Source organism: Bombina bombina, chromosome 9 (genome assembly GCF_027579735.1).
Source record: "Bombina bombina isolate aBomBom1 chromosome 9, aBomBom1.pri, whole genome shotgun sequence".
Taxonomy (NCBI): domain Eukaryota; kingdom Metazoa; phylum Chordata; class Amphibia; order Anura; family Bombinatoridae; genus Bombina; species Bombina bombina.
Window position 1 is genome coordinate 189,779,575 of NC_069507.1, and position 19,711 is coordinate 189,799,285.

At 40.6% G+C, this 19,711-nt stretch overlaps 1 protein-coding gene across 2 annotated transcripts in view; it reads right to left on the minus strand.

Annotated features, from left to right (window-relative positions):
* Positions 1 to 19,711, minus strand: part of ENTPD7 (ectonucleoside triphosphate diphosphohydrolase 7) — a 78,838-nt gene that overhangs the window by 10,829 nt on the left and 48,298 nt on the right. The window contains exons 7-11 of one of the 2 annotated variants that reach the window (XM_053692540.1): positions 13,568 to 13,624; positions 1,810 to 1,928; positions 1,225 to 1,391; positions 807 to 1,131; positions 644 to 729 (exon numbers count right to left, since the gene is read on the minus strand). In XM_053692540.1, the coding sequence (XP_053548515.1) occupies positions 644 to 729; positions 807 to 1,131; positions 1,225 to 1,391; positions 1,810 to 1,928; positions 13,568 to 13,624 (754 nt within the window). Of the gene's footprint in view, positions 1 to 643; positions 730 to 806; positions 1,132 to 1,224; positions 1,392 to 1,809; positions 1,959 to 13,567; positions 13,625 to 19,711 lie in introns of both variants that reach the window. The other variant, XM_053692539.1, reaches the window with a different exon arrangement.

A 19,711-nucleotide genomic window follows, 5' to 3' on the forward strand; every position in this document is an offset into this window, starting at 1 on the left:
ATTTCTGGAATGTTTTATTTAAAAAGGCAATAAAAATATATTTTATAAAATTTTATATTTAAAATAAAAACCTAGAGGGTAATGGCTAAAAAGTGGACCGTTCTATCTCAATCATGGTTCCACTTCATTTAAAAGACTAATACTAAGCATCAGCTGAGGAATGGCAGTAAATGTGATAACAAAAAAATGGTACCAAGAGAATGAAGCAAATTTGATAATAGAAGTATATTGGGAAGTTGTGTAAAAAGTTATGCTCTATCTGAATCATACAAGAAAAATGCTGGGTTTCATGTACCTTTAAATAATGTTCATGCAACAGCTTTAAATACAACAAACTTGCTGCTTGCCTGAGTCTCTTTAAATATCAGTTAGCATAAATATAAATGACTGCATGAAACAAACTAGAACTGCACCACACTCTCAAAATAAAGCAATTTATTTACACAGTTTTATATTATCATAACATATCCATACTTTGTAGAGTATATTGCAATTATATTTGATGGAACTGAATGTAGAAGGAAGAAGATCTGGGCTTTTGCGTCCTATGAATTAGGAGACAGAAAGTGAGTGCACACCTCGTATCCAATAAGAGATAGGTTATATTACTATATTTTATCTAAAGCAAAATAACATGACTTACGTTAACCGATGCACATCAGCATGTGGAGAATACAGGTGATTGTTAAATCTCTCTTTTAAGGTTGTCCAGCTCATACTACAGAAATCCTGTAAGGACAAAGAAAGAATGTGAAACACAAGGTGTGTATAAAACCAATAAAACATTTGCTGAAATGACAAAATACCTTCGCTGCTTTAGAAAACTTGCGGCTGCTATATATACCGCCCATACGAAGAACATCATCTGTACAGTAATAGAATTCAGAAAAACCATAAAATTCACTGTTAGAAAAGTCTATGGGTGGCTGATAAACACCATTGAGATAGGCTTGAGAGTCATTGGACTTTAAAAGCAGAGGTTCCAGCAACTGCCCACATTTATTCCAATCTCCTTGCCCAAGAACATGAAGATCCTGCTCCTGTCTACGTATTTTATCTGTAAGACCAACAGGTAAACAAGGATCCAGAAGTGGTGAGTTGGAATTGGTGCCGGTCTGCTCCTCCAGTACTCTAGGATTAGGGAAGAAATATTAAGAGAAACATTAGCCCTTAAGTGCCAAATGCCATGGTTTTTCTTGCGGAGGCAAAAATGATATATTTTACCTGTTTTTGGCTACTGTGCCATTGAATAACATTTCTTCATAACGTACCCGTGCAAAGTTCCCTCCAAATCCCATAAATGTTTTAACATATACACGGTACACATGATCTGTATGCTGCAGGTCACAACCTAAGTTGAACTCTGCCAAAACGGTTTTTGCTTCTTCCTGCTAAATTATCAAACAGAACAGAAATTATTAGGTTATGGTTTATAATGAAGCATGTTATTTGTCTTATTTAAATCCGATTGATAATGCAATGATGTTCATCTTTACAGGTAGAATGAGATTCAGATTTAACCCCTTAATGACAGCCAACAAACGCTTTATGTTGGCTGCTGTTTGCGAATTTAGGGGTGTAATAGCGGGGGTCTCGCCTACAGTGGCAAGACCACAATATTTCTACATGCCTCAGGCAGACGCAGGTTAAATAAATAAGTCAGGTATGTAATCACTGGACATAATATCAACTAAAAAAAGTCAACAAAAAATTATTTCCTGACTTTTCACTTATAGTCAACAATTTGTATTGTTACCTTGTTACCCTGAAATTAGCACTTCTGGACTTACAAACTCTATAAAAACTTACATAGTGTGCAGAAGGGAAGGTCATGGTGGTTGGAACCTCATAAGCAATCTGAAGAGAACCGCCGCCCATGTCTAGGATGCCTACTGTCCGCTTGCGAATGATGGTTTCCTCTTGGTTGGCTATAGTCACAGCAACAACAGGATCATTGTCTTTGTAATAATAATTAAAACATGACATTAAAATATTACATATCAATTTTTCCACAAACCAGCAAAAACACAGCATATGGCTTGTCAACTATCAGATTATCTTTAGCATATGACTGTTTAGTACAGTGAGGGCCAACTTTTTAATAAATGGCAGCAGCAGATCAATATTTTAGAAACGTGAAGAGCCACCTATTAATTATGGATATTAAACACATAAGTAATAGATTTCCTAAAAATGTCTAGTGTCAAAGTGCTTACAGATTTAGGTAATGTTGCAGGGTACCCACTATCTGCTGATCTCCCCTTCAGAAGGCTCATTTGAGTTTGCCCACTAACCAGAAGTCCCCAAACCACATATATTTAGTTCTGCTTTTTCCTGGGACCACTAATACTATGGCACACATTCACATTTCTACTTTTTACATGGGGCCACAAAAACTAGTGCAAAGGGCCACATGTGGCCCAGGGGGCGCCAGTTGGCCACCCCTGATTTAGTATATACATGTAATTCAAAACGTTTATAACTTAGGACAACAGATACTATTTAAAAAATAGATTTTAAATGACACATTTATTTTGTAAGACATTAGCATAACATAAAATCCTAGCTGAAAACTGCTTAAAGGCACATTGAACTCAAAATGTAACTTTTATTATTCAGATAGTGCATGCAATACAAAAAAAAAGTGTTACAGTTTACTTCTATTAGACAATGTGCTAAGCTCTCGTGTGTCTGTGTCTTTAGTATTCTATGGCAGGAGTGTATGCAACAATGTTCAACACTGCTAAAAAAATTGTTAAAAACTGCTGCTATAGAGTCCTAAAAACAGATGTGTAATATAAATTTACTTCACAGATACTCAACTAATGATGTAACACGGAAATATGAAAACATTCTTCAATGTTCCTAGATTGGGAGAGCAGGATGATAGAATAGTCTTCAAATGAATAGAACAAAAACAAAATGTATTCTTACCTGATAAATTTCTTTCTTTCTTTCCGGATATGGAGAGTCCACAACGTCATTCAATTACTAGTGGGAATTTCACACCTGGCCAGCAGGAGGAGGCAAAGAGCACCACAGAAAAGCTGTTAAGTGTCACACCCCTACCTATAATCCCCAGTCATTCGACCAAAGGGAAATGGAAAAAGAATAACACAAAGGTGAAGAGGTGCTTGAGCTTTAGTAAAAAATAACTGTCTTAATAAAGGGTGGGGTCGTGGACTCTCCATATCCGGAAAGAAATGTATCAGGTAAGCATTAATTTTGTTTTCTTTCCTAAGATATGGAGAGTCCACAACATCATTCAATTACTAGTGGGAACCAATACCCAAGCTAGAGGACACAGAATGAACATGGAGGGAGAACAAGACTGGCAGACCTAAACAGAAGGCACCACCGCTTGAAGAACCTTTCTCCCAAAAGAGGCCTCAGCCGAGGCAAAAGTATCAAATTTGTAAAATTTGGAAAAAGTATGCAGAGAGGACCAAGCACAGAAGCTTAATTTTGAAAGCCCAAGAAGAGGAGACAGCCCTTGTGGAATGAGCTGTAATTCTCTCAGGAGGCTGCTATCCAGTAGTCTCATAAGCAAAACGAATCATACTTCTCAACCAGAGGGAAAGAGAAGTAGAAGTAACCTTCTGACCGTTACGCTTTCCTGAGAAACAAACAAACAGGGCAGAAGACTGGCGAAAATTCATAGTCGCCTGTAGGTAGAATTTTAGCGCATGCACAACATCCAAGTTGTGCAACAGACCTTCTTTTTGAGAAGAAGGATTGGGACAGAGAGAAGGAACAACAATTTCCTGATTAATATTTCTATCCGTAATCACTTTAGGAAGAAACCCCAATTTAGTACGAAGAACCACCTTATCCGCATGAAAGATAAGGCAAGGCGAATCACACTGCAAAGTCGAGAGTTCTGAAACTCTCTGAGCAGAAGAGATAGCAATAAGAAACAAAACTTTGCAAGATAGCAACTTAATATCTATGGAACACATTGGCTCAAACGGAGCCTGCTGCAAAACTTGAAGAACAAGATTAAGGCTCCAAGGAGGAGCAACAGGTTTAAACACAGGCATGATTCTGACCAGGGCCTGACAAAAAGATTGAACATCTGGCACATCCACCAGACGCTTGTGTAACAAAATAGATAATGCAGAAATCTGACCTTTCAGAGAACTGACTGACAACCCTTTCTCCAGACCTTCCTGGAGAAAAGACAAAATTCAAGGAATCCTGACCCTACTCCAAGAGTAGCCATTAGATTCACACCAATAAAAGGTATTTGCACCATACCTTACGGAAAAAAAATAGAGTAACAGGCTTGCGAGCCTGGTTCATGGTCTCAATGTTAGAAGATCCACGCTTAAACAGAACTAAGCGTTCAATCTCCAAGCAGTCAGCTTCAGAGAAACAAGATTTGGATGGAGGAATGGACCCTGAGTTAGAAGGTCCTTCCTCAGAGGAAACCTCCAAGGCGGTCGAGATGACATCTTCACTAGGTCTGCATACCAGATCCTGCGAGGCCATGCAGGAGCTATTAGAATTACTGATGCTCTCTCTTGTTTAATACGAGCAAAACCTTGTGGAAGGAAAGCAAACGGAGGAAACAGGTATACTAGACCGAACACCCAAGCAACCACCAGAGCATCTATCAGAGCGGCCTGATGATCTCTTGACCTTGAACCGTACCTTGGAAGCTTGGCGTTTTCCAGAAAAGCCATCAGATCTAACTCCGGCACCCCCCATTTGAGGGTTAACCTGGAGAACACCTCCGTATGGAGAGCCCACTCCCTGGGATGAAATGTCTGTCTGCTCAGGAAATCCGCTTCCCAGTTGTCTACTCCAGGAATGTGGATGGCAGATAGACAACAATTGTGAGCTTCAGCCCACTGAAAAATCTGTGCCACCTCCTTCATGGCTAAGGAACTCAGAGTTCCTCCCTGGTGGTTGATGTAAGCCACTGAGGTGATGTTGTCCGACTGAAACCTGATAAACCGGGCTAAATAAAATTGAGGCCAAGCCATCAGAGCATTGTAAATCTCTCTGAACTCCAAGATGTTTATGGGGAGAGCAGACTCCTCTCGAGTCCATAGTCCCTGCGCCTTTAACGAGTCCCAGACTGCTCCCCCAGCCTAGCAGGCTGGCGTCCATGGTCACAATCACCCAGGAAGGTCCCTGGAAGCATGTGCCCTGAGACAGATGGTCCTGAGAAAGCCATCACGGGAGAGAGTCCGATCCGAATGGTCTCCGTTCCATTGACTGAGCATGCATAATTGCAGAACTCTAAAATGGAATCAAGCAAAGGGAATGATGTCCATGGAAGCAACCATCAGACCAATTACCTCTATACATTGAGCCACTGCTGGCCGAACAGTAGACTGAAGAGAGGCAAGATGAGAGAATTTTTTATTTTTTGACCTCCGTCAGAAAAATTTTCATATATAGGGAATCTATTATAGTCCCTAAGAAAACCACCCTTGTAGCTGGAACAAGGGAACTCTTTTCCAGATTCACTTTCCAACCGTGGGAACGTAGAAAAGACAACAAGATCTCTGTATGAAAGTTTGCTTGTTGAAAAGATGGCACCTGAACCAATATGTCGTCCAGGTATGGTGCCACTGCAATTCCCCGAGACCTGATCACTGCCAAGAGAGTACGCAGAACCTTTGTGAAAATTCTGGGAGCTGTGGCAAGGCCAAACGGAAGAGCCACAAACTGAAAGTGTTTGTCCAGAAAGGCGAATCTCAGGAATTTTTGATGATCCATATGGATGGGAACATGAAGATATGCGTCCTTCAGGTCTATGGTCGTCATTAACTGACCCTCTTGGACCAAAGGAAGAATGGAACGAATGGTTTCCATTTTGAAGGACTGTACCCTGAGAAACTTGACACACTTTAGGTCTAAAATGGGTCGAAAAGTTCCCTCTTTTTTGGGAACAACAAACAGATTTGAATAGAATCCTAGACCTTGTTCCCTTACTGGAACTGGAACAATCACTCCCAGGGAGGAAAGGTCCTGAACGCAGTTCAAAAATGCCTCTCTTTTTACCTGGTCTGCACATAATCTTGAGAGGTGGAACCTGCCCCTGGGAGGGAAAGTTTTGAATTCTATTTTGTAACCCTGAGATACTATGTCCACAGCCCAAGGATCTGGGACATCTCCTCTCCACGCTTGACAAAACAAGGAAAGTCTGCCCCCCACTTGATCCGATCCTGGACCGGGGTCCGACCCTTCATGCTGACTTAAGACTCAGCTGAGGTTTTCTTTGATTGCTTCCCTTTATTCCAAGATTGATTATGCTTCCAAGAAGATTTGGACTGATCCTGCTTGGAAGAGGGAGAGGAACACTTTTGACCTTTGAAGTTACGAAAGGAAAGAAAATTACTTTGACGTCCTTTGAGTCTGTTCTTCTTGACCCTTTTCCACCCGTAATATCAGAAATTATTTCTGCCAGACCAGGTCCGAACAAGGTCTTACCCATGTAAGGAAGTGCCAGAAGCTTGGACTTAGAGGTAACATCAGCTGACCAAGATTTTAGCCACAATGAACAGACATCTTGGTTCCCAGTCTAATAACTTGCACGTTAGAATCAGAAATAGAATTGGCTAGTTTGAGAGCTTTAATCCTATCTTGTATCTCCTCCAACTGAGTTTTTACTAAAATTGATTTAGACAAGGCGTCGCACCAAAAAGATGTTGCACTTGCTACTGTGACAATACAAACTGCAGGTTGCCATTGAAGACCTTGATGAACATACATCTTCTTTAAAATAAGCTTCCAGCTTTTTGTTTATGGGATCCTTAAAGGAGCAGCTGTCCTCTATAGGGATTGTAGTTCTCTTAGCCAGAGTAGAAATAGCCCCTTCTACTTTAGGCACCGTGCGCCAAGAATCTTTAATGGAGTCAGCAACAGGCTGGCTTCTCCCATTGTGAAATAATCTCTGTCACACGGTCTGGGAAAAGAAAAAAATCCAGAGGAAAGAACATCATAGTATTTATTAAGTTTACTAGCCTTCTTAGGGTTGACAACGACAGAAGTATCTGAGTCGTCCAAAGTATCCAATACCTCCTTTAACAGTACACAAAAGGTGTTCATCTAATACTGAAGAAGTAAACTTCAGATTTAATCTTGAAGGAATAATACTGTCAGAATCTAAAATTTCCCTCTCAGAGGCTACCGACGTATCACCTCATCAGACTTATGAGGGAGGGCAACCTGCATAGCAGTAGGTGGAACAGAAACCTTACTATCTGAATGTCTAATTTTCCTCTTGCGTTTTCCAAGCATAGGAAAAGCAGATAATGCCGCAGATACAGCAGAAGATACATGTGCAGCAAAATCTGCAGGCAAATAAACTCCTCCAGGAGGCTGAGAGGAACTGCAGGGCACTGTATGTGACGCCATAGAGGCTTGGGACGTTTAAAGAGAAAGCTGTGGCATTGCCTGAACAGCATCATCCTGAGAGACATTGGGCTCAGAGGGCAATAATTTATCTTTAAATTGAAGTGTTCTAGCTAAACATGCAGCACAGAATTGCATAGGCAAAACAATTTGTGCCTCAAGGCATAACAAGCATTTATCAAAAGACACAGAGTCTTAGTCCATGTCCATAATACTAAAGAAAAAACTTCCCAAATTGTAGACATTTTTTAAAAACACAAGAGCTGCTGGTGCAATGCTGAATACGGAGAGCGTATTGCTCTCCGCATTCAGCAATGTCTGTCGGACCTGATCCGACAGACATTTGATAAATAGGCCTCCTAGTCTCAACATACATAATGTGCCTGCCCACTGCCAAAGAAAATCCTGTATAAAAGATTTTAAAAATGTCCCCATCTACTACATATGACATATTCTTCTGAAGTGCAAGTTTTCAAGACCTAGAAGACAAAAGCACTTACCTGCAGTCTAGCTGTCCGGCAGGAAGACAGCTCACAAGGCGTGAAAGGACACATACTCCTTACAGAGACCTGTAGAAAAAACAGAATTTATGTTTACCTGATAAATTTCTTTCTCCTACGGTGTATCCGGTCCACGGCTTCATTCTTACTTGTGGGATATTCTCAATCCCTAAAGGAAGTGGCAAAGAGAGCACACAGCAGAGCTGTCCATATAGCTCCCCTCAGGCTCCGCCCCCCCCAGTCATTCGACCGACGGTTAGGAGAAAAAGGAGAACCATAGGGTGCAGTGGTGACTGTAGTTTACAAAAAATAAATTTAAACCTGACCAAAATGCCAGGGCGGGCCGTGGACCGGATACACCGTAGGAGAAAGAAATTTATCAGGTAAACATAAATTCTGTTTTCTCCTACATTGGTGTATCCGGTCCACGGCTTCATCCTTACTTGTGGGAACCAATACCAAAGCTTTAGGACACGGATGAAGGGAGGGAACAAGTCAGGTAACCTAAACGGAAGGCACCACTGCTTGCAAAACCTTTCTCCCAAAAATAGCCTCAGAAGAAGCAAAAGTATCGAATTTGTAAAATTTGGCAAACGTATGCAGTGAAGGCCAAGTCGCTGCCTTACAAATCTGTTCAACAGAAGCCTCATTCTTGAAAGCCCATGTGGAAGCCACAGCTCTAGTAGAGTGAGCTGTAATTCGTTCAGGAGGCTGCCTTCCAGCAGTCTCATAAGCCAACCGGATGATGCTTTTCAGCCAGAAAGACAGAGAGGTCGCAGTCGCCTTTTGACCTCTCCTCTTGCCAGAATAGACGACAAACAAGGACGATGTTTGTCTGAAGTCTTTAGTTGCTTTGAGATAAAACTTTAAAGCACGAACCACATCAAGATTGTGTAACAGACGTTCCTTGTTAGAAACTGGATTAGGACACAGAGAAGGAACAACTATTTCCTGGTTGATATTCTTATTGGAAACCACTTTTGGAAGAAAACCAGGTTTGGTACGTAAAACGACCTTATCTGTATGAAACACCAGATAGGGTGAATTACACTGCAAAGCAGACAATTCAGAAACTCTTCTAGCAGAAGAAATAGCTACTAAAAACAAAACTTTCCAAGATAGTAACTTAATATCTATGGAAATGTAGAGGTTCAAACGGAACCCCTTGAAGAACTGAAAGAACTAAATTTAGACTCCATGGAGGAGCCACAGGTCTGTAGACAGGCTTGATTCTGACTAAAGCCTGTACAAACGCCTGAATATCTGGCATGGCTGCCAGACGCTTGTGTAACAAAACAGACAGAGCAGATATCTGTCCCTTTAAAGAACTAGCTGACAGACCTTTCTCCAATCCTTCTTGGAGAAAAGATAGTATCCTTGGAATCCTAATCTTACTCTATGAGTAACCCTTGGATTCGCACCAGCAAAGATATTTCCGCCATATCTTATGGTAAATTTTCCTGGTGACAGGCTTTCTAGCCTGGATCAGAGTATCTATAACTGATTCCGAAAACCCACGCTTAGCTAGAATCAAGCGTTCAATCTCCAAGCAGTCAGTTGCAGAGAAACTAGGTTTGGATGTTCGAATGGACCTTGAATTAGAAGGTCCTGCCTCAAAGGCAGCTTCCATGGTGGAACCGATGACATATTCACCAGGTCTGCATACCAAGTCCTGCGTGGCCACGCAGGAGCTATCAGAATTACCGAAGCCTTCTCCTGTTTGATCCTGGCTACTAGCCGGGGGAGAAGGGGAAACGGTGGAAAGACATAAGCTAGATTGAACGACCAAGGCGCTACTAAGGCATCTACCAATGTCGCCTTGGGATCCCTGGACCTGGAACCGTAACGTGTAACTTTGGAGTTCTGACGTGACGCCATCAGATCCAGATCTGGAATGCCCCATAGCTGGGTCAGCTGAGTAAAAACCTCCGGGTGGAGTTCTGACGACTCAGATAATCCGCTTCTCAGTTGTCCACTCCTGGGATGTGAATTGCTGATAGATGGCAGGAGTGATCCTCTGCCCATTTGATGATCTTGGATACCTCCCTCATCGCCAGGTAACTCTTTGTTCACCCCCTGATGATTGATGTACGCTACAGTCGTCATGTTTATCGGGAGAAGAGATTCTTCCCGAGACCATAGACCCTGAGCCTTCAGGGACTTCCAGACCGCGCCCCAGCCTAAGAGGCTAGCGTCGGTCGTGACAATGATCCACTCCGGTCTTCGGAAACTCATTCCCTGAGATAGGTGATCATGAGACAACCACCAGAGGAGTGAGTCTCTGGTTTGCTGGTCCATCTGAATCTGGGGAGACAAATCTGCATAATCCCCATTCCATTGTTTGAGCATGCACAGTTGCAATGGTCTTAAATGAATTTGAGCAAAAGGAACCACGTCCATTGCCGCAACCATTAGTCCTATTACCTCCATGCACTGAGTTATGGAGGGTTGAGGAATGGATTGAAGAACTCGACAAGTGTTCAAAAGTATTAATTTCCTGACCTCTGTCAGAAAGATTTTCATTTCTACCGAGTCTATTATTGTTCCCAGGAAGGGAACCCTTGTGAACGGGGACAGAGAACTTTTTTCTATGTTCACCTTCCACCCGTGAGACCTTAGAAAGGCTAGAACAATGTCTGTATGAGCCCTTGCTTTGTGAAAGGACGACGCCTGTATTAAAATGTAGTCTAGGTAAGGTGCTACTGCAATGCCCCTTGGCCTTAGCACCACTAGAAGGGACCCTAGCACCTTTGTGAAAATTCTGGGAGCAGTGGCCATTCCGAAGGGAAGAGCCACGAACTGGTAATGCTTGTCCAGAAAGGCGAACCTCAGAAACTGATGGTGATCTTTGTGGATAGGAATATGCAGGTACGAATCCTTTAAGTCCACGGTAGTCCTATATTGACCCTCCTGGATCATTGGTAAAATTGTCCGAATGGTTTCCATTTTGAATGATGGAACTCTGAGGAATTTGTTTAGGATCTTTAAATCCAGAATTGGCCTGAAAGTTCCTTCCTTTTTGGGAACTACAAACAGGTTTGAGTAAAATCCCAGTCCTTGTTCTGCTGTTGGAACTCGGTTTATCACTCCCATTTTTAAAAGGTCTTCTACGCAATGTAAGAATGCCTGTCTCTTTATTTTCTAAAGATAAGCGAGACATGTGGAAACTTCCCCTTGGAGGAAGGTCCTTGAATTCTAGAAGATACTCCTGAGAGACAAATTCTAGTGCCCAGGGGTCCGGAACATCTCTTGCCCAGGCCTGAGCAAAGAGAGAAAGTCTGCCCCCTACTAGATCCGGTCCCGGATCGGGGGCTACCCCTTCATGCTGTCTTGGTAGCAGCAGCAGGCTTTTTGGCCTGTTTACCCTTGTTCCAGCCTTGCAATGGTTTCCATGCTGGTTTGGGCTGGGGTGCGTTACCCTCTTGCCTAGTGGCTGTAGAGGTAGAAGCCGGTCCGTTCCTGAAATTGCGAAAGGAATGAAAATTAGACTTATTTTTAGCTTTGAAAGGTCTATCCCTGTGGAAGGGCATGGCCCTTTCCCCCAGTGATATCTGAAATAATTTCTTTCAACTCTGGCCCGAATAGGGTCTTACCCTTGAAAGGAATATTAAGCAATTTTGTTTTGGACAACACATCCGCCGACCACGATTTTAGCCAAAGCGCTCTACGCGCCACTATTGCGAAACCAGAATTTTTCGCCGCTAATTTAGTTAACTGAAAAGCAGCACCTGTAATGAAAGAATTAGCCAACTTCAGGGCGTGAATTCTATCCATGACTTCACCATAAGAAGTCTCCTTCTGGAGCGAGTTTTCTAATTCCTCAAACCAAAAAGCAGCTGCAGTGGTTACAGGAATAATGCAAGAAATTGGTTGAAGAAGAAAACCTTGTTGAACAAACATTTTCTTAAGTAAACCTTCTAATTTTTTATCCATAGGATCTTTGAAAGTGCAACTGTCTTATATTGGTATAGTTGTGCGCTTAGCTAGCGTTGAAACTGCCCCCTCTACCTTAGGGTCCGTCTGCCACGCGTCCCTTCTGGGGTCAACAATGGGGAACATTTTCTTAAATATAGGAGGGGGAACAAAAGGTACTATGCCACAGCTCCCACTGTGGACTTTACCTTCCTTAGGGATTATTTTAGTAGGAAATAAGCATCTCTCGAGTCTTTTCTGATGCCTCTGGACTCTCCACGTGAAGCTGCATGAACTGCCTAAGCAAAACAACTATGCAATTGAGGCTTGAAAATGAGGCCTCCTCCCTCTTCATTCCAGAGTGGAGGGGCCTTTCTGACTAGAATAGGTGTCCAAATAAATGCCAGGCGCAAAATAAAACCCCAAAAAGTGTTTTAAAGTCTGAAAAAACACCTTATTTATAGTGAAAACATGCTAAAAAGCAATCGATTTAGCCCACAATAGTGTCAACCAGCATAGAGCCCTTAATATAAGCCATAATTTTATACAGAGTCTAAGAAAAATGGCTTACCTATCCCAGAGGGGATTGCTGACAGTCTTCTAGCATTACTAGGTCTTGTTAGAAAAATGACTGATCATACCTGAAGCAGTTAAGTCTGCAAACTGTTCCCCTCAACTGAAGTTCTCTGGTTTCAACAGTCCTGCGTGGGAACAGCAATGGATTTTAGTTACTGCTGCTAAAATCATATTCCTCTCGGCAGAAATCTTCATCACTTTCTGCTGCAGAGTAAATAGTACAAGCCGGCACTATTTTAAAATAACAAACTCTTGATAGAAGAATAAAAAACTACAACTAAACACCACATACTCTTTACCACCCCCGTGGAGATGCTACTAGTTAGAGCGGCAAAGAGAATGACTGGGGGGCGGAGCCTGAGGGGAGCTATATGGACAGCTCTGCTGTGTGCTCTCTTTGCCACTTCCTGTAGGGATTGAGAATATCCCACAAGTAAGGATGAAGCCGTGGACCGGATACACCAATGTAGGAGAAAGAAAGAACAGAGTAATCAACTCTGGCTTTCTGTACCATGGGCAGCAATGTGTTAGGAAACAAAGCAAGGACTACCTCACAACTTCCTAACTGTTTAAAAGACACCACTACACTACTGAAGAGATTGACGTGGACTCAGCTAAACCCAAATCCTTGCTTGCAGGGAAAAGTACCCGAAAAAGTAATTCATTTCTTCAGACACCAAACTTCACCTCCTCCATTGACAGAGGCAAAGAGAATGAATGGGGATTATTGGTAGGGGAGTGACAATTAACAGCTTTGCTGTGGTGCTCTTTGCCTCCTCCTGCTGGCCAGGAGTGATATTCCCACTAGTATATGAATGACGTTGTGGACTATCCATATCTTAGGAAAGAAAGCTTTTATGTCATTGTACCATTCTGGGATATTTCAGGTAAATTATGCAGGGCCTAGCCCAGATCACTTTGCTATTATAAAATGCCAACCTATTGAATAAATAATAAGAAACCCTTGCCTGCCCCTCTCATCCCTGTGCAAAACTTTTAGCTAGGCCTTCATCAATAATACTACGGTTAGGTTCCACCTAAGCTAAGGAAGTGTCTGAGATATCACTGTAAGAGCAATGAGATATCATCTATAGTATTTAAGGAAATGTATAAAGCAAAGCTTAATTCAGAGAGACAAACAAGACAATCATTTAGTTATGAGCATTTAAACAATAACTTAATTCCGTAACTTTTTATATTATGTCACTCACCTTCAACGTGGTCAAAACGTCCAAGAACAAAGTTAATACTGATCCATGCATAAACTCCTAAAAGATACAATAACATGCTGTTTGTATTTATGTCTAAAGAAAAGGTAAAAAGAATTACAATTAGCATTAAAGCTTTTTTTGCATCTAAAAGAGGGTATTTTAAGTGTTATTTTTTTTATCACCCACAGAGCAATCAATCAAAGGGACAGTAAACGGAAAATACAGAGACTATGGTTTTACGGTCTCACGCTGTATATACCTCATAATTGTTCAGGGTTATAATGGTGAGTGCAGATTCTTTGTGCTTTTATCGTATGCATTTACTAAACAGAGTACACTATATCTGTCACTCTGTCCTCTTTTGGGAACTTTATTCCTGATCAGGTTTGAAGAAAAGGAATAATCCAAGGAGGTAATTATACTCCAGACAGCAAAGTAAAAAAAAAAAAATGAGTTCAGCAAATTGGATGACAATTGTCTGCCCCAATTGAGTTGTTATTGCACATGCGCCATCTCCAAGTACATAACATCCACTGTATAAATCACTGTGCCGGGTGGAGCATAAGTACTACACGCGCAAGCACAAACTGGGAGTGAGTGATAACAACTCATCTGGGACAGGCTGCCTATCTCTCTCATCTGTACTGCCCAGTACAGAAAAACACAAAATTAAAAAATCATGTGGTTATGGGGACAGCTGCAGGAGCCTTCCTGGACTAAGAAATCTTTTTCTTTTTTTACATTCAAAAATAGCAATTTATCTTATTAAGATAGATAAACTACTTAAAAACAACTTTATCAATATCTACAGTAACAATTTAAAGAGATGTACAGTTAAAAATGAAACTTTCAAGAGTCTGATAAAGCATGGAATTTTAAATAATTTGCTTCATTCTTGTGTTATCCTTTGTTGAAGAAACAGAAATGCACCACTGGGAGCAAGCTGAACACATTGGGTGAGCCAGTGACAAGAGACCCACACACACATACATATATATATATATATATATATATATAGATAGATAGATAGATAGATAGATAGATAGATAGAGCAGGCAATCGGCAGCTGGTTCCCAGTAATAAACAGCTGCCCCCCTAAGCCTACCTATGTATGCTTTTTAACAAACGATACCAAGAGAATGAAGCAAACTGGATAATAGAAAACAGTTAGTTTATTAAAATTGTGTGTTCTATCTGAAAAAAATGAAAATTTCATTTTGACTTTTCTGTACCATTAAGAATAAATAAATAAAGTACAAAAATCAAAAAAATTTTTTACAATATCATGCATAAAACATGATATCCTAATATATAAAATGTATGGAAAAGGGCATAGGATCATAGCATAAGGTATTTATCATATCAATTACATATTTTTTGTATATGTCTTCCATACATAAATACAAACTGACCTTTACATAAATAAATACGCACAAAGTAAGTGAATGCTGCAATTAAGTACAATTGAAAAAAAATGATGTATGAAGTTTGCACGAGGCAACGTGAACAATAAATCACATCATACAACAGGGAGATAACCCAGGTACTCTTCTATATGTTCTAGTCACTATTAAACTTGTAAAAGTCATATTGTTTTATAAATCTGCCTCGGTAGCTCATGTACAGGTGTTCATACCCAACTCTGGACGTCTGATGCCCATTGCTTGTTCAGCCAATAAACACTTTGGGCTAGATTACAAGTGAGGCGCAAACGGTTTTGCGCTAGTGCAATTGTGTTTTTGTGAGGCATTTTCATTGTGCTGATATAAGTGGAGCGAAATCCTTTCCAAAATCTCAGAGCTATGGATAACTGTTTTCCGAAACTATAAAAAGTTGCACAAAACATTTCAAAAATACATTACAAAGTACAGTTACGTTCATATTAACACTGTCTAAAAAATTATTTTAAAAAAAATTGCACAAAAAAAAGTTATAAGGGCACAAAGATTGGAGATCTTGGGAGTGGGTCAGTGAAGAAAAAAAAAAAGGCATGCAAATGGCTTTAACATAGAGATACATACATATACATGTCTGAAGATGTATTTGTTTGTGTATGTATGTATGTATGTATGTATGTATGTATGTATATATGTATATATATATATATGTGTGTGTGTGTGTGTGTGTGTGCATATATATTAATTTATTTATAGTGTATACATGTATTTACAGTCATATATACACATAGAAAAAACATAATTTATGTAAGAACTTACCTGATAAATTCATTTCTTTCATATTAGCAAGAGTCCATGAGCTAGTGACGTATGGGATATACATTCCTACCAGGAGGGGCAAAGTTTCCCAAACCTCAAAATGCCTATAAATACACCCCTCACCACACCCACAAATCAGTTTAACGAATAGCCAAGAAGTGGGGTGATAAGAAAAAAGTGCGAAAGCATAAAAAATAAGGAATTGGAATAATTGTGCTTTATACAAAAAAATCATAACCACCACAAAAAGGGTGGGCCTCATGGACTCTTGCTAATATGAAAGAAATGAATTTATCAGGTAAGTTCTTACATAAATTATGTTTTCTTTCATGTAATTAGCAAGAGTCCATGAGCTAGTGACGTATGGGATAATGACTACCCAAGATGTGGATCTTTCCACGCAAGAGTCACTAGAGAGGGAGGGATAAAATAAAGACAGCCAATTCCTGCTGAAAATAATCCACACCCAAAATAAAGTTTAATGAAAACATAAGCAGAAGATTCAAACTGAAACCGCTGCCTGAAGTACTTTTCTACCAAAAACTGCTTCAGAAGAAGAAAACACATCAAAATGGTAGAATTTAGTAAAAGTATGCAAAGAGGACCAAGTTGCTGCTTTGCAAATCTGATCAACCGAAGCTTCATTCCTAAACGCCCAGGAAGTAGAAACTGACCTAGTAGAATGAGCTGTAATCCTTTGAGGCTGAGTTTTACCCGACTCGACATAGGCATGATGAAATAAAGATTTCAACCAAGATGCCAAAGAAATGGCAGAAGCTTTCTGGCCTTTTCTAGAACCGGAAAAGATAACAAATAGACTAGAAGTCTTTCGGAAAGACTTAGTAGCTTCAACATAATATTTCAAAGCTCTAACAACATCCAAAGAATGCAACGATTTCTCCTTAGAATTCTTAGGATTAGGACATAATGAAGGAACCACAATTTCTCTACTAATGTTGTTGGCATTCACAACCTTAGGTAAAAATTGAAAAGAAGTTCGCAACACCGCCTTATCCTGATGAAAAATCAGAAAAGGAGACTCACAAGAAAGAGCAGATAATTCAGAGACTCTTCTGGCAGAAGAGATCGCCAAAAGGAACAAAACTTTCCAAGAAAGTAATTTAATGTCCAATGAATGCATGGGTTCAAAAGGAGGAGCTTGAAGAGCCCCCAGAACCAAATTCAAACTCCAAGGAGGAGAAATTGACTTAATAACAGGTTTTATACGAACCAAAGCTTGTACAAAACAATGAATATCAGGAAGATTAGCAATCTTTCTGTGAAAAAGAACAGAAAGAGCAGAGATTTGTCCTTTCAAGGAACTTGCGGACAAACCTTTATCTAAACCATCCTGAAGAAACTGTAAAATTCTCGGTATTCTAAAAGAATGCCAAGAAAAATGATGAGAAAGACACCAAGAAATATAAGTCTTCCAGACTCTATAATATATCTCTCTAGATACAGATTTACGAGCCTGTAACATAGTATTAATCACAGAGTCAGAGAAACCTCTTTGACCAAGAATCAAGCGTTCAATCTCCATACCTTTAAATTTAAGGATTTGAGATCCTGATGGAAAAAAAGGACCTTGCGACAGAAGGTCTGGTCTTAACGGAAGAGTCCACGGTTGGCAAGAGGCCATCCGGACAAGATCCGCATACCAAAACCTGTGAGGCCATGCCGGAGCTACCAGCAGAACAAACGAGCATTCCTTCAGAATCTTGGAGATTACTCTTGGAAGAAGAACTAGAGGCGGAAAGATATAGGCAGGATGATACTTCCAAGGAAGTGATAATGCATCCACTGCCTCCGCCTGAGGATCCCGGGATCTGGACAGATACCTGGGAAGTTTCTTGTTTAGATGAGACGCCATCAGATCTATTTCTGGAAGTTCCCACATTTGAACAATCTGAAGAAATACCTCTGGGTGAAGAGACCATTCGCCCGGATGCAACGTTTGGCGACTGAGATAATCCGCTTCCCAATTGTCTATACCTGGGATATGAACCGCAGAGATTAGACAGGAGCTGGAGTCCGCCCAAACCAGAATTCGAGATACTTCTTTCATAGTCCCTCCTTGATGATTGATGTATGCCACAGTTGTGACATTGTCTGTCTGAAAACAAATGAACGATTCTCTCTTCAGAAGAGGCCAAGACTGAAGAGCTCTGAAAATTGCACGGAGTTCCAAAATATTGATCGGTAATCTCACCTCCTGAGATTCCCAAACTCCTTGTGCCGTCAGAGATCCCCACACAGCTCCCCAACCTGTAAGACTTGCATCTGTTGAAATTACAGTCCAGGTCGGAAGAACAAAAGAAGCCCCCTGAATTAAACAATGGTGATCTGTCCACCACGTCAGAGAGTGTCGTACAATCGGTTTTAAAGATATTAATTGAGATATCTTTGTGTAATCCCTGCACCATTGATTCAGCATACAGAGCTGTAGAGGTCGCATGTGAAAACGAGCAAAGGGGATCGCGTCCGATGCAGCAGTCATAAGACCTAGAATTTCCATGCATAAGGCTACCGAAGGGAATGATTGTGACTGAAGGTTTCGACAAGCTGAAATCAATTTTAGACGTCTCTTGTTTGTCAAAGACAGAGTCATGGACACTGAATCTATCTGGAAACCCAGAAAGGTTACCCTTGTCTGAGGAATCAATTAACTTTTTAGTGAATTGATCCTCCAACCATGATCTTGAAGAAACAACACAAGTCGATTCGTATGAGATTCTGCTAAATGTAAAGACTGAGCAAGTACCAAGATATCGTCCAAATAAGGAAATACCACAATACCCTGTTCTCTGATTACAGACAGAAGGGCACCGAGAACCTTTGTAAAAATTCTTGGAGCTGTAGCTAGGCCAAACGGCAGAGCCACAAACTGGTAATGCTTGTCCAGGAAAGAGAATCTCAGGAACTGATAGTGATCTGGATGAATCGGAATATGCAGATATGCATCCTGTAAATCTATTGTGGACATATAATGCCCTTGCTGAACAAAAGGCAAGATAGTCCTTACAGTTACCATTTTGAATGTTGGTATCCTTAGTTAACGATTCAATATTTTTAGATCCAGAACTGGTCTGGTGGAATTCTCCTTCTTTGGTACAATGAAGAGATTCGAATAAAACCCCAACCCCTGTTCCAGAACTGGAACTGGCATAATTACTCCAGCCAACTCTAGATCTGAAACACATTTCAGAAATGCTTGAGCTTTCACTGGCTTTACTGGGACACGGGAAAGAAAAAATCTCTTTGCAGGAGGTCTTATCTTGAAACCAATTCTGTACCCTTCTGAAACGATGTTCTGAATACAAAGATTGTGAACAGAATTGATCCAAATTTCTTTGAAAAAACGTAACCTGCCCCCTACCAGCTGAGCTGGAATGAGGGCCGCACCTTCATGTGGACTTAGAAGCTGGCTTTGTTTTTCTAGAAGGCTTGGATTTATTCCAGACTGGAGATGGTTTCCAAACTGAAACTGCTCCTGAGGATGAAGGATCAGGCTTTTGTTCTTTGTTGAAACGAAAGGAACGAAAACGATTATTAGCCCTGTTTTTACCCTTAGATTTTTTATCCTGTGGTAAAAAAAGTTCCTTTCCCACCAGTAACAGTTGAGATAATAGAATCCAACTGAGAACCAAATAATTTGTTACCCTGGAAAGAAAGGGAAAGTAGAGTTGATTTAGAAGACATATCAGCATTCCAAGTTTTAAGCCATAAAGCTCTTCTAGCTAAAATAGCTAGAGACATAAACCTGACATCAACTCTGATAATATCAAAAATGGCATCACAGATAAAATTATTAGCATGTTGAAGAAGAATAATAATATTATGAGAATCATGATCTGTTACTTGTTGCGCTAAAGTTTCCAACCAAAAAGTTGAAGCTGCAGCAACATCAGCCAATGATATAGCAGGT